The sequence below is a fragment of the Arachis hypogaea genome, chromosome 15, assembly GCF_003086295.3.
Source record: "Arachis hypogaea cultivar Tifrunner chromosome 15, arahy.Tifrunner.gnm2.J5K5, whole genome shotgun sequence".
Lineage (NCBI taxonomy): Eukaryota > Viridiplantae > Streptophyta > Magnoliopsida > Fabales > Fabaceae > Arachis > Arachis hypogaea.
The window spans coordinates 22,546,486-22,562,129 of record NC_092050.1 but is presented as its reverse complement, the minus strand read 5'-3'; the positions used below and the strand labels follow the sequence as shown (position 1 = coordinate 22,562,129).

The 15,644-nt window shown below is 27.1% G+C and overlaps 1 protein-coding gene across 1 annotated transcript; it reads left to right on the top strand.

Annotated features, from left to right (window-relative positions):
- Positions 1 to 276: 276 nt before the first annotated feature.
- LOC112746937 (protein DETOXIFICATION 29) lies at positions 277 to 14,203 on the top strand. The gene is made up of 7 exons (XM_025795044.3): positions 277 to 722; positions 9,704 to 10,245; positions 11,115 to 11,201; positions 11,383 to 11,439; positions 11,551 to 11,908; positions 13,724 to 13,810; positions 14,114 to 14,203. Exons 1-7 carry the CDS (start codon positions 405 to 407, stop codon positions 14,201 to 14,203), a joined length of 1,539 nt encoding a protein of 512 aa, XP_025650829.2. The 5' UTR covers positions 277 to 404.
- Positions 14,204 to 15,644: the final 1,441 nt, after the last annotated feature.

Genomic DNA, 15,644 nt, shown 5'->3' with positions numbered 1-15,644 from the left:
CGAGGATATATTTGATGCAAATCGAAAATTTCTGTGACAAAATTGAAACAAAATAAAACTTGAGGATATTTTTGAAATTTTTGTCAAACTTTAGAGACAAAAGTATACTTTACTTTATTTTTTATTTTACTCTTTTAATTTTCTCTCCGAAAATAAATCACTACTTTTCATCATTGTTGCTACCTTCTTTCACCTGTCCGAATCAGATCATCTACGACAATGGTCTTGTCCAAATAAATTATTAAAAAAAGCAAAATAATTAGAAAACAATTAGAGCCATGAAAAATAAAAAATATCACATACATACTCCAGCACATACATACGCATACTACGTTGTATATATGCATGTAAGTGTAAATGTGTAATAGCAGCGGCTATATACGATACTCATATTATTATTGGTGATGGAGAATTTTGAAAATGTACAGAGCGAGCCGCTGCTTGGATCGGGAAACCAGATCGGAATCCGCGACACGGCGGCCGTTTTCACAACAAAATCCGATGACATCCCTCCAATAAACGGAATCAGAGATTTCTTGAGAGAGTTCTCCATTGAGATCAAGAAGCTGTGGTACCTGGCTGGCCCCGCCATCTTCACTTCCCTTAGCCAGTATTCGCTTGGCGCCATCACTCTACTCCTCGCCGGACACATCAGCACCATTGCCCTTGCTGCCGTCTCCGTCGAGAACTCCGTCATTGCAGGCTTCTGCTTTGGCGTCATGGTACGTAGTAACTATTAGTAGCTCACTAGCTAGCTCCCTCGTCCAACCAATATATGTGTGTATGTATAGTTATGTTGAATAGAAGTATAGAACATTAATAACAAATTCCTTTTGTAGGTGATTGAAAATTATTACTTGTTTTGACACAATGACTAATTTATAGCTATCGGTACAATATAAAAAGTAGCCAAATATAAAATTAGCAAGTGGATTATATATTTATATTATATATCATAGTAAGCATTTATTTTTTAGTAAGTTTTTGTGGCCAAAGTTATAGTGGCTAAAAGTAGCCAAATTTTGACTGACTAATCAAGATATGACATGTAGAGAGTTGGTATAAGTTGTTAGTTAAAGTGATAGACTCTTATTGTTAGTGATTACTGCACGACAAAAAAAAGTAAATAAATTGAACCAAAATGATGTGTATATCATGTGGGCCTTTTATTTAAAAAAAAAAAAATTGTTAGTGTTTTTTGAGTGGATAATTCCAAAATTTCAATGATTAGATCTCAGTATGAAAATCTATTATAATATTGGATCAATAAGAGGTCATGAACTATTAATGATAAAAGTAATAAAAAAAAACAAGAACTAAATTATGTGATATTTATGTGGATTCCTATTACTAATATATTTACGGCATGAATGATATGAGAGTATAAATTTATAAATTGTTAAAATTTTATAAAAAAATATTATTATTTTGAATAAAAGTAACTATTAAACAGTATTGTTGATATTATCATAATTATTATTATTATTATTATTATTATTATTATTATTATTATTATTATTATTAATAAAAGAGAACTTTTTGGAGATTAGTAATTTTTAGTAGTTTTATTCATCTTTTGGTGAATATAAATACTAAATTATGTTTAATAGATAAATTTTATTAATTTATGTGTTTAAATTTTAAAAATTTTGAGTGCAAATGGTAATAATTTATGTGTGCAAAATTTTGATAAACATAGGTGCAAATTACATGTTTATTATGTACAAAATCTCTATAAATATGGGTAAAAATTATTACCGACTAAGTGCTAACAAAAAATAATAATACTTATTATTAGTCATGTAGCATTGTTCTTGTTAAAAATCTTCATAATAGTTTTATTAATAAAATTTACTTTTTTACTTTGTGAATTCACTAAAACTAGCATCCGTAAATCTTGAATTCATAATGTCATATCTTTGATAATTTACTTAAATAAATTAGTTAAAAATTAATCATGCCAAATTGTCTTAAAACTGCATTCAATGTTAATTTTTTTTATCCTCTCAATATTTATATAAAGCGTGGTCGTTGTATAAAATTTTAAAGAAACAAATATAAAACTTGCAAAACCTCCATGACTTGTGAAGTAAATTTGTTAGTTTTTATCAACGTTTATGCTTTTTTAAAATATTAATTTGTTATTTTTTATTTAAGTAAAAATTCTTTGTTTTCTAATTTTTATATCCATGATTTTATTTGTTAATTCTATGATATAAGTTTTAAAAGTAAAGAAAAAATGAACATTAACAAGCACAAACCTTAATAATATAAAACAAAAAGAGTCACTCATATTTTTTTAGAATATTCATGTAAAATTATGATAAAAAATATTTTAATCATAATAGTGTATAAAATATTTTTGTATTTATATTACTAAGGACGGATTTAGGATTTTTAATATGGAGAGATTGAATTGTGGAGAAATTTTTTTAACTTTTTTTTAGATTTTTTGTTACATAAAAATAATTTAGGAATAATATATAGTTATTGAATTGGTTTTATTCAAAAATCTTATAAAACCAATTCTAACTATATATTATTCCTGAATTGCTTTTATGTAATGAGAAAATCTAAAAAAAAAATTAAAAAATTTTGTCTATAATTCGATCTCTTCATATTAAAAATTTTAGATCTCTCTGATAATATAAATACAAAAATATTTTATACACTATTATAATTAAAATATCTTTTACCGTTATTTTATATGAATATCCTAAAAAATTACGAATGACTCTTTTTATTTTATATTTTTACGTTTTGCGCTTATCAATGTCCATTTCTTCTTTACTTTTAAAACTTATATCATGGAATTAACGAATAATATGTATAATTATGGATATAAAAATTAGAAAATAAAGAATTTTTATTTAAATAAAAAATAATCAATTAATATCTTAAAAAAGCATAAACATTGATAAAAGTTAACAAATTTACTTCACAAGTCATGGAGGTTTTGCAATTTTTATATTTGTTTCTTTAAAATTTTATACAACGGCCACACTTTATATAAATATTGAGAGGGCAAAAAAAATTAACATTGAATTCAGTTTTAAGACAATCTGGTATGATTAATTTTTAACTAGTTTATTTAAGTAAATTATCAAAGATATGACATTATGAATTAAAGATTTACAGATGTCAGTTTTAGTGAATTCACAAAATAAAAAAGTAAATCTTATTAATAAAACTATTACGAAGATTTTTAATAAGAACAATGCTACATGACTAATAACAAGTATTATCATTTTTTGTTGGCACTTAGTCGGTAATAATTTGTACCCAAATTTATAGATATTTTGTACATAATAAATATGTAATTTGCACCTATATTTATCAAAATTTTGCACACATAAATCATTACCATTTGCACTCAAAATTTTTAAAGTTTGAACACATAAATTAAATAAAATTTATCTGTTAAACATAATTTAGTATTTATATTCACCAAAAGATAAGCAAAACTGCTAAAAATTACTAATCTCCAAAATTTTTCTTTTAATAATAATAATAATAATAATAATAACTATAATAATATCAAAAATACTGTTTAATAGTTATTTTTATTTAAAATAATAATATTTTTTTATAAAATTTTAACACTTTATAAATTTATACTCTCATATAATTCATGCCACAAATACATTAGTAATAGAAATCCACATAAATATCACATGATTTAATTCTTGTTTTTTTTCTTCTTTTGATTACTCTCATCATTAATAGTTCATGACCTTTTATTGATGCAAATATTATAATAAATTTTCATACTAAGGCCTAACCATTGAAGTTTTGGAATTATCCACTCAAAAAATACTAACAGTTATTTACTCTTTTACCGTGCAGTAATCACTAACAATAAGAGCTTATCACTCTAACTAACAATTTGTACCAACTCTCCACATGTCATATGTTCATTGATCAGTTAAAATTTGGCCACTCATAGCCATTATAACCTTCGCCACCAAAGACCTACCTATAATTATTTTTATTAAAAAATTAAATATTTTTTATGGATATGACCAAAATATCTTTTAAGTTTTTACAATAAAAAAAAAGTACTGCTACACATACAAGTCTTTTTTGTCATACAAGTCACTTACATAACGCATTCGTGAAATCACGTTGTTCCTCTTTGTATTCCGCGTTCCTTCTCCTCCTCTTCCTTATTCTTCTTCTTCTTCTTCTTCTTTTTCTTTACGTTTTTCCTCCTTTTTCTTTGCGTGTTTTATTTTCATCATCTTTTTTTTATTACTGCTGTTGTTACTGTATTTTTTTTCCTCCTCCTCTTTCTATTGATTTTGCAATAGTATATATTTTTCTTCTTTGTTTAATTTTTTCCTCCCAAAAAAATTATGAGAATATGAAATAAGAAGATGAAGAAGAAGAAGCAGCAGAAGATGAGAAGCAGGAAGAGAAAGGGTTTTGAATTATGCAGAACTTATCAACACACATACATAAAAAATTCTTAAATAATACACTCAAATATTTTCGTGTTACACCCAAATTTACTGCAAGAAAAATATTTCTTCTAATGCTGCATTTTTTTTGTTCTTTTTTTCCTTATTTCTTTCTTTTTTTTAGTTGAATGAATATAAGTTTATCCTCTTCCAAGTAATTTTGTAGTATTATGTGTTTCTTCTTTTTTGTTTGATTTTTTTTTTATTTTTATTTTTGTTAAAAAAGTAAAACAAAAAGAAACTTGAGAAGGTAAAATAAAAAAGAAAAGATAATGAAAAAAAAGAAGAAGATGATGGTGACGGCGGTGATGAAAAAAAGAAGAAGCAGTATAATATAAGGAGGAGGAAGAGGGAGAATTTTGAATTATGCAGAACTTATCAGCATACATACACCGAAAATTCTTAAACAATACACTCAAATATCTTAGTGTTACACCTAAATATCTTCGTGTTACACCTAAATTTTCTGCAAATACAGAAAAATATTTTCTCTAATGTTGCATTTTTTTTCTTCTTCTTTTTTTTCTTATTTCTTTTTTTCTTTTAGTTGAATGAATGTAAATTCATCCCCTTCCAAATAATTTTACAACATTATGTGTTTCTTCTTCTTTATTTGTTTTTTTTGTTTTTATTCTTATTAAAAGAGTAAAATAAGAAAAAACTTGAGAAGATAAAATAAGAAAAAAATATGAATAAAAAAAAGAAAATGATGATGATGATAATTAAAAAGAAGAAGAAGAAGCAAGAAGATGAGGAGGAGAGAGAAGAAGAATTTTGAATTATGCATAACTTATCAGCACATATACACCGAAAATTCTTAAACAATACATTTAAATATCTTCGTGTTACACCCAAATTCACTGTAAATACAGAAAAATATTTTCTTTAATGCAAAACTTTTACATTACATTCAATTCAAACCATCAACGATGAAACATTATTCACCTACCGAATCATAAACTACTAACAAAAAAATTCACTAGAATCGAACCACACCTCAGCCACTTGATTGGATTTAAAATAATAAATAATTTCGTTCTGATTCAATTTACAATCTGCACTTGAATTATTCATTATCTTTAACAACGAGATGACTAATGATGGAGGAGAATGAGGAAAAGGAATGAGGAGAGGAATTCCAATGAAAAAAGAAAGGAGGAAGAAAAAAAGGAAGTAGTGTTGGTGACGACGATAACAAAAGAGAAAAATAATAAAAAAGAAGGAGAATGTGCGTATGAAGAAAAATGTGCAGGCATAAATATAAATGACTTGTATAGACTTGTAAAAAAAATGACTTGTACTTGAAGAATAATTATAAAAAAAATTAAATTTTAAACCATCTTAAATTAATAAAATTAAAAATAAGTAAAATCTGAACTTTCTGTCTTTGGACTCCGACTCCATTTCTTCTCAAGAGAATTGAATCAAAATCATCTTCTCCTCCTTCCCAGGAAAAGAGAAAGAGAATTCCTTTACAATATCAAAGAAAGTCAAATTAGAAGAATTTTGGAATCAGGATTTTATTATTACATTATTATAAGAATCCTCGTTGCTGCCTGAAGACGGTGGCGGTGTCACACAACATGGAGAACAACATGCTGCCATCAACACCTAACAAGTTGAAACCAAAAAAGTACCAACCCTGCAACTGCAACCACTATATGATTGTCTTAGGCTATCAACACTCACCTTTTGATTCTCCATATTCCTCACCGTCATCCTCTTCTTCTTCATCCTTTCCCCGCCGTCAACCGCCGGATATCATGGGGCAGCTACCACTTGGAGAATTCGTGAAGTCATCCCGCAGGAACTCTGACTCCGGACTCACCGTCCTAGTCACCGACGCCGCCGACTTCATAGGTTGCCGTGTGTCTCTTATCCTCAGGCGGCACGACGACGGCATTCTTGACCTTGACAGTTTCAATCGGGATTTGTTTTCTCATATGAACACAGATTTATTTTCTTATATGAATAATATAAATAATTAGGGATTTGTTTTTGTTTCTTTGGTTTTAAACTTTTAATTTATTCATTTTAAGGTTTTTTTTTTTTTTTTTTTTACCAAAGATAGAAGACTCGAACCCACGACCTCTTAATTGAGTATGGGGAGACTATGCTATTTGAGCTATTACTTATTGGCTTATCCATTTTAAGGTTAATAGATTAAGATTATTTAATCTTAATTTTTTATTGTTAAAAAAATTTTAATCAAAATAATAAAAAAATTATTTAATCTTTAAAAAAATAATTATAAGAATATATTAATCTTTTTATAATTATTTATAAGAATATTTTAATATTTATAATAATTTACTAATTGTTTAGAATACAAATAAAAAAATAAATTATTATTATGAAAATATAATCAACTTAGCAATTTTATATTCGTTTACATTTTTATATCATATTTGTATGTATAAATTAATTAACGTACCTGACACCTTGAAAATTAAATTATGTTGTTTCCTTCATTGCAATAGTTAAATGAGTCAATGTGTATATTTAATTTTGGGCTAGAATCAGTTAAGAATTATATATTACAAAAAATTTGATTCTATATTAATAGTTAATGTAAAAATTCACATATAATTATTTTTATATAAAATTAATAGATAAAAATTATTATTTAATAATTTAATATTTGAATTGATAAATTTATATAAAAAAAATGCATATGAATTTTTATCAATACTTAATCATATACTATTATATGAATTGAAATGTTTGACTTAATTATTAATTGCTAATTTTAAAATTATACTAACACAAACAGAGTTAAACTCTAAAATGGTCCCTAAAATTGACGTCGTGCACTAAAATCGTTATTGAGATTCCAATTGCACCAATTACGTTCCTGAGATTGAAAAAAGTGCACCATATTAGTCCCTGACCCATTTTCCCTTAACGACATGATGACATGGCTGGATGACGTGGACGGTAAGTGACACGTGTCACTTCATGATTTGACCACATGTAATGATATGATGATGTGGTGACCAGTGACACGTGGCATGCTGATGTGGATAGTTGTGCCACGTGTCACAATATTATTTGGCCACGTATCTGTTTGTGTCACGTGTCGCAACAGTATTCGTCCACGTGTCATCCATTATGTCATCGTTGTAGATGCACCAAATTAGTCCCTCACTTTGCATTAAGTGACTCATTTTAGTCCCTAAAATTGAATGTCGTGCACCAAACTAGTCCTTTCACCAATTTTTTCTCATTTTTTTAAATTTAAAATTTTCAATATCTTAGATGCACTAATTTCAATTCTATTTTTTCATATATTTAAATACAAGTGTTTTCATAAAAATTTTAAAATTTTAGTTTTAATTATATAATTTTTTTCATAATTTAACATTGGTAAATTTTATAATATATAAGTATGTTATTATAAAAAAATAATAATATGATTGATTGGACACATTTTTTTTCATAAAAAAACACGTGCTTTTAACAAGAAATCAATAATTAAAATATACATTTTTTTTATTCTTATGAAATACACATTTTCGTTATGTGTAAATTAGCTAGATTGAAGGTACTTCAAGCACTCTCACTATTATCTCCGACTTCTGCAGTCTAAACGAAAGAGGTCAGAGATGGTAATGAGGGAAACTTGAAATGCCTTAACGTCAACTCCAAGACGTCGATTAGGGGTATCCGCAAGAGAAAAAAATATTTTATAAAAGTACTGAAAGAGGTCGGAGATAGTAGTGAAGGTGCTTGAAATGCCTTCACGTCAACTCCAAGTCAGCGGTTAGGGTATTCGCAAGAAAAAAAATATTTTATAAAAGCACTTTTATTTGAATAACATGTGAAAAAATAGAATTGAAATTAATGCATTCAAAAATATTGAGAATTTTGAATTTATAGAAAAAAATGAGAAAAAATTGGTGAAGGGACCAGTTTGGTGCACGACATTCAATTTCAGGGACTAAAATGAGTCATTTAATGCAAAATGAGGGACTAATTTGGTGCATTTACAACGACAACATAATGGATGACACGTGGACGAATACTGTTGTGACACGTGGCACAAACAAACACGTGGCCAAATAACATTGTGACACGTGGCACAACTATCCACATCAGCATGCCACGTGTCACTGGTCACCACATCATCATATCATTACACGTGGCCAAATCATGGAGTGACACGTGTCACTTACCGTCTACGTCATCCAGCCATGTCATCACGTCGTTAAGGAAAAATGGGTCAGGGACTAGTATGGTGCACTTTTCTCAATCTCAGAGACGTAATTGGTGCAATTGAAATCTCATAGACGATTTTAGTGCACGATGTCAATCTCATGGAACATCTTGAGGTTTAACTCAACACAAACATTTGAAATGTAACTATGTAAAAAAATTATAATCACTCCAAATATATCATTAAACTCATGTTTAAAGAAGTTGTATAAAACATTTAACAAGTTTTTACACAATGATGCATATTATTTTTCGGTACAACTAAAAGAATTAATTTTTTTTTTCAAAAATAAGTAAATAAAAAAGTCAAACACAACTTTTTTCCGCAACTATATGAAAAGATATGATAAAAAGAAAAGAGAGAATGATAAAATTGACTAAATGTGAATTAATACAAAAAAAAGACGATTATTCAGTATTATTATTAAGTTAAACGTTTTTAGTAATATTTTTATTTCCATCTCCTCTTTTATTTTTGATTTTATCCCTGTAGAACACGTGATTCACAAAAGGTCCAGAAGTAATATCTTGACATTTATTTTCTAAAATTCAATCCTAATTATCCTAAAAAAACAAATAATAATATAAGACAAATAAAATAAATAAAAAAACTTATGTAAATATTCAAAAAAATTCTTATTTAAAAAATTATATTAGAGATATAATAATTTATATATATAATTTTATCAATTTAATTTTTTTTAAAAAAAATTATCTGACACTCTTTTAAAAAAATTAAACTAGTAAAATTTTATTGAAATAAATTCTAAAAATAATCTAAATGTAAAATTCTAATAGTATAAAAATATTTTATATATTTCTCATGATGGAGTAATGGAGCGTTAATCTGTTTTTTTTTTTTAATTAGAAACAAGACTCCACATAAATATTCTAAATAGAACAATTCACTGAAAAAAAAAAGTATTTATAAACCATTAAAATTAGTCTAATAATAAGAAATTAGAGTAACCTATCGAGACAAATCTTACTTACAATAGTGAATAACAAGTGTTTATTTGTGAACGCAGCTTGGGATGGGAAGTGCGTTGGAGACATTGTGTGGGCAAGCCGTTGGAGCGGGTAAACTAGACATGTTGGGTGTGTACATGCAAAGATCATGGGTCATCCTCAACACAACTGCCCTCCTCCTTTGCCTTTTATACATTTTTGCGCGCCAACTCCTAAAAGCCATCGGAGAAACAACCGCAATTGCCGAGGCGGCCGGCGTTTTCGCCGTCTGGATGATCCCGCAGCTGTTCGCCTACTCCATGAATTTTCCAATTCAGAAGTTCTTGCAAGCACAAAGCAAGATTATGGTCATGGCTTGGATTTCCGCCGCGGCGCTCGTAGCGCACGCGGGGCTAAGCTGGGTCTTGATGCTTAAAGTGGGGTGGGGCCTTGTTGGTGCGGCGGTGGTTTTGAATGTGACGTGGTGGTTCATAGTTGTGGATCAGTTGGCATATATATTTGGTGGTAGTTGCGGTGAAGCGTGGAGTGGCTTCTCCTTGCAAGCATTTCATAATCTTTGGGGTTTTCTTCGTCTCTCATTTGCCTCTGCTGTCATGCTTTGGTGGGTTCTTTCGCCTCACAATAATTATGGATTCTAAAAACAAAAAAGTAAACTACAAAAAATATATCCAAATTATTTTGGAGCTCATAAAAATATTCCAAATTTTATTATCGTACAATAATATTTTTAAATTATTTAAAAACGCGATAAAAATTTCTAACATTAAATATATATTTTTAAAAATTTTTAAAAATTAAATTTTGATATATTTTTTATAAGTATGGTTAAAAAAATAAAATATTTTTATCCTTAAAATTTAGTATTTTTTTACTAAATATATAATCTTTTTTGTGATTTTTTGTCAATAACCGCTAATATTTTTAAAAAATAAAAAATAAAAAATTAAATTTTTATTCGACTTTTTGTGTGTATTTTCTAAATATTTATCTAAATATTTTTATAAAATTTTGGATCAAATACGTATACGATTTATCAAATACAAAAATGGTTTGTCACTTGTATAAAAAAAAATTTTAGGCATTTTTTTTTGCATTTTTAAGTAATTTGAAAAAATTTTTGTTGATAACAAATTTTAGAAGAATTTTCGTCAGCATAAAAATAATTCGGATGCATTTTTGTTAGTTTAACCTTAAAAAATTGAAAAAAATAGTTAAAAAATTTGGTGGATTACTCACACAAAAATATTTAAAATATAATAATTTTTACATAAATATATTATTTAAAACATATAATATAATTAAATGATTTTACATATTTGATTAAGCAGTTTGATATAAATACAACATATATTCATTTTAGTTATTATTTTTGAAGATTATTTTATTTATTTTTATGTAAATAATCTATAAAAATGTATTTTAATTATTTTAGTTATATATCCTTTTTTTTTTCTTTACAATCTTGTGTAGCCTGGAAGTTTGGTACTTTATGGCCCTAATTCTGATGGCTGGTTATCTCAAGAACCCAGAAGTTGCGGTGGATGCAATGTCCATTTGGTAAGTTGTGATGAAGACCCTCATATCATTTCGATCATTCGGCGAGGCATTATTTACCTTGTTGTAATTAAGAATTTTCTGTTGATTATTTTAGATGATGTAGAAATTGTGCATTAAAGGAAAATATACATTTACAAAGATTTGTTTACTATCTCACTTATTCGATGAATTTAATTTGCAGCATGAACATATTGGGATTGACAGTGATGTTAGCATTCGGAATGAATGCAGCAGTAAGGTTGTATATATATATATGCAAATTAAACAACAATTAATTAATTAATAAATAACACAAATAAAAATGACAAGATTTAATAAAGTTAATTAATTAATTAATATATGCGTGCAGTGTGAGAGTGTCAAATGAATTGGGGGCAGGTCATCCAAGAACAGCGAAATTCGCTGTAGCTGTGGCTGTGATTAGTTCATTTGCGATTGCTTTAGTGCTCTCCATGATTCTCGTCATATTCAGGAAGCAATACCCTTCACTGTTTTCAACGGACGAAGATGTGAAAGAGCTTGTGATAGAGCTGACACCCATGTTGGCGTTGTGCATTATAATCAACAACGTGCAACCAGTTCTTTCAGGTGTGGCTGTTGGGGCAGGCTGGCAAGCTATCGTTGCTTGTGTCAACATTGCTTGCTACTACATTTTTGGTATTCCTCTTGGACTTCTTTTGGGCTTCATGCTTGACTTGGGTGTCCTTGTGAGCATTCTCTTCCTTTTTCTCCTAATTTTTCCAATCATACTACTATATTACTAAGTATATATTAAAATCAGCTACTATAATTAATAATTAATTATTAATATATATATATATATATATATATATATATATATATATATATATATATATATATATATAAAATGATTTTTAGAAGAGTAATCTTAATTTTAGTCAATATTATAGTAGATTGTCAAACAAGTATGATATAAAGCTTCACTAATTTTTTTTTTAAAATTTGAATTTTAGAAATTTCTTTTAATTGAGATACAGATGTTTTTATTTTTAATAACTTTAATTTTTTTTTCTTATAGTTAGCTACAATATTAGTTGTGCAATATTATGTCCTAATTTTTTTTCTTTTTAAAATATCGTTTAATATATCTTGGATAACACTTTTTCTTGGTTTTCTCTTATTTATAATTTCAAAAAAATAAACCATTAAAATAGTACTTAAAAATTTATATTAGTAAAAAAAAAAACAATATATATATACACGTTTTTTTATAAGTGGCAAAGGAATTTGTATTTGCGAAATAATTTATGTATTTGATCTAAATTTTTGTGAGAATATTTGAATAATTATTTAGAATGTGTATGTAAAAAATTAGAATAAATTCTATCTCTAGACCTCTTTTTTCATTTCTTTAAAAGAATTGGTTATTTAAAAAAAAAATCATCTAAGTATAAAATCACAAAATTTTTAAAATAAAAATGCCTCTTTTTAATCATACTCGTAAAATACCACATCCAAATTTAATTTGATTATTTTTATTACGTTTTTAAGTTTTTAAAGACTTATTTGTTGTTTTACTTTTCAGATTTATTTTTGTCAAAAAAATATGATATTTCATTTACCATTTGGTAATTTAATTTATCCTTTTTAAACAATAACGTTACTGAACTAAACCTAGATATAATAAATAATATTTTATTCATGAAAATCATGTTTATAAAATAGGTCAATAACAATGTAGTTGACTTAAAATTTAAACATATTACCTTGATAAAGTTTGGACTATACATTTTAGGAGTGAATTTTCTCATTCTTGAATTCGATAATTTCATTTCCTATGATATATTATTTTCAAATTACCTTCAATTCTATGGCTATTTATCACCACAACGGAAAAAAAAATAAGAATGAAAGATAACTTAAAAAAATCACATATAGAAGTGGCATTTAGCAAATTCAGCAGTGATAAATATATCATTCTTTATATTATATTTTATAATAACATTATTCAGTAGTTATTGTCAAAAGACAAATTTATTGGTGTCTAAAAACAAGATTAGTAAATAGAAATATTTTTTAAACATAATTTTTATCTTACTCATTTGACATATCACATAATCTGATGATAGTGCACATCAACGTAATTATATTTAGTGTAATATAAGTTTAGTATTGTAAAGGAAGTTAAGTTAGTCAGTTTGACAGTTAATTCTGCTACATAGGAAGTGTAGTTTGGGTGACAGTGAACAGATTAAGGCACAATTTCATTCTTATGCAATTACGTGTTCTGCAAGTCTTTAGTTTTCTTTCATTCTCTGTTTTCAATTCTCTCCCAGTTCTCTTTCAATTCATTGTTCCGCACTTTGCTTCTGCTGTGTGCATCAGATTCTTGCCTTGAGCTAGAATCTTGACAAGTAGAACCTTGCTAGCTACCAGATCTCAAAATAATGTTGGTGGTGGATAAATGCATGGGTATACAGTATAGAATTTGATTATAAATGTATTGAAAAATAATACTATTCTTGTAAATATTTTTTAATGTTTGATGGCCCATTTTTCAGGGAATTTGGTCTGGAATGTTGTCTGGGATAGTCCTACAAACTTGTGTGCTATTCTTCATGATCTACAAAACGAATTGGAATAAAGAGGTAACAATTCTATGAAAGTAATATTATACATATAATCGTATGTGGAAGCTAGTACAAGGAAATTTATTTAATGATGATGTGATTTGTGAAAAGTGGTTATAAATGTGGTAAAGATGTTTTTGTTTAGGTATCTTCTATGATATGTAATTTTTTAACTATTTAATTTGATGTAAAAATAAAAGGTAAAATCTATTATTTTTCTCATTTTTTAGGCAAATTAGACACCAATATCTTAAGCACCATAGAATATCTTTTTGGATGTTTATGATAGACTGACTAATTTTCTTTTTGCTCAAACGACAGGCTTCTCTTGCTGAAAATAGGATAAAGAAGTGGGGAGGTTATAAAGATACAAAAGTGAATCAGATTGTGGAGGATATTCAAGAAGCATGAAAGCATTCCTAATTCCAACTAGCACTTTACATATACCACATGTTTAATTTGTTTTCAGTTCACGTGTTAATTTCATTTACAAAAATCAAAATTTTCCCTGGATATAGGCTCATTAAAAAATAATACTACTACTAATAATAAAAAGATTAATGAGAATAAAAAGAAAAATTAATAATAGTTGTATACCTTAGATGTTTGCACAATTATTGAAACATCCGATAAACTTACAGTGAAGATAAATTAAAATTTGTGAAGGTCATATTTTAATCATCGGAGATAAATAGAAATGAGGGATTTAGAGGGTTAACAAAAACCCTTTAAACCCTTAAAGATTATGTATAAAAGTAAATATTATGTATAAAAGTAAATAATAATAAATACTAATATAGTAAATTATTATAATAAAAAAGTAATTTAAATTTAAATCTTATAACATCTCCAATTTTTGAGAACTTGAAAATGATAAATCTAAAAGATTTTGGAGGATTAAGTGTGTGTTTAGATCGAAGTTTGTAAATAAGAGTTTACATAAAATTGATTTTGATTAAAAGTGAATTAGTGTTTATGTTTGACAATTTTTATACAAAATAGATTGTAGTAAATTAAATGTTAGTTGGATTATATTATTTAAGATTATTTTTAAATAAAAAATTACTAAAACTGACATGAATTTAAATAATAATTTTATATTATCTTATTTATTTTAGATATTTAAATAAATTTTGATACTCTCATTAGCTTTTAGTACTCTTTCTATTATAATTTTTCATTACTTATGATTCTAATATTACTTTTAGAAAAAAATTTATTTAATTTGGTCTCTTTAATGAGATTAATAAAATTAGGTTTAATTACTCTGTTGGTCTCTATAATTTCGCGAAATTTTTAATTGGATCCCTATACTTTTTTCCTTTTAATTGAGTTCCTACACCAATTTTTTTCAAATAATTTTTTTGATTAATAATCTAATGAAAAAGAAATGAATGTGATGGTTTTCAGTGGCTAAGAGAAGGGGGTTGAATCTTAGCCCCTTTTTCACTCAATAATACTTGCTGGTCTTTGAAACAACTTCTGGAGACTTTTTGCCTTTTTGTCTCGTAATCAGCCACGAGACTTTTTCTTTTGTCTCGTACCCAACCACAAGACTTTTCTTTTTGTCTCGTCGATCAACACGAGATATTTACAGTTTTATCTCCTGGGCAGCAGAAATAGAAATGGAGTAGAAGAGAGAGAGAATTACACCAAGATATATCATGGTTCAGCTGCTAAGTGCAAGGCAGCCTACATCCAATCTCCATCACAACAATGATGGAATTTCACTATAATCATTCTTGATTACAAATACCAATTCTCCCTAGGAACTACCCTTCCTATCCGGGACAAATCCAGAATCTAAAACCCAATCCTGAACTTGACTTGGTTACTGCCAAGCTTTCAATTG

Coding starts and splice junctions, on each gene's coding strand:
- LOC112746937 (XM_025795044.3), top strand. CDS start 405: ATGGAGAATTTTGAAAATGTACAGAGCGAGCCGCTGCTTGGATCGGGA. Junction 723..9,703: donor GCTTCTGCTTTGGCGTCATG/GTACGTAGTAAC, acceptor TTGTGAACGCAG/CTTGGGATGGGAAGTGCGTT. Junction 13,811..14,113: donor AAACGAATTGGAATAAAGAG/GTAACAATTCTA, acceptor CTCAAACGACAG/GCTTCTCTTGCTGAAAATAG.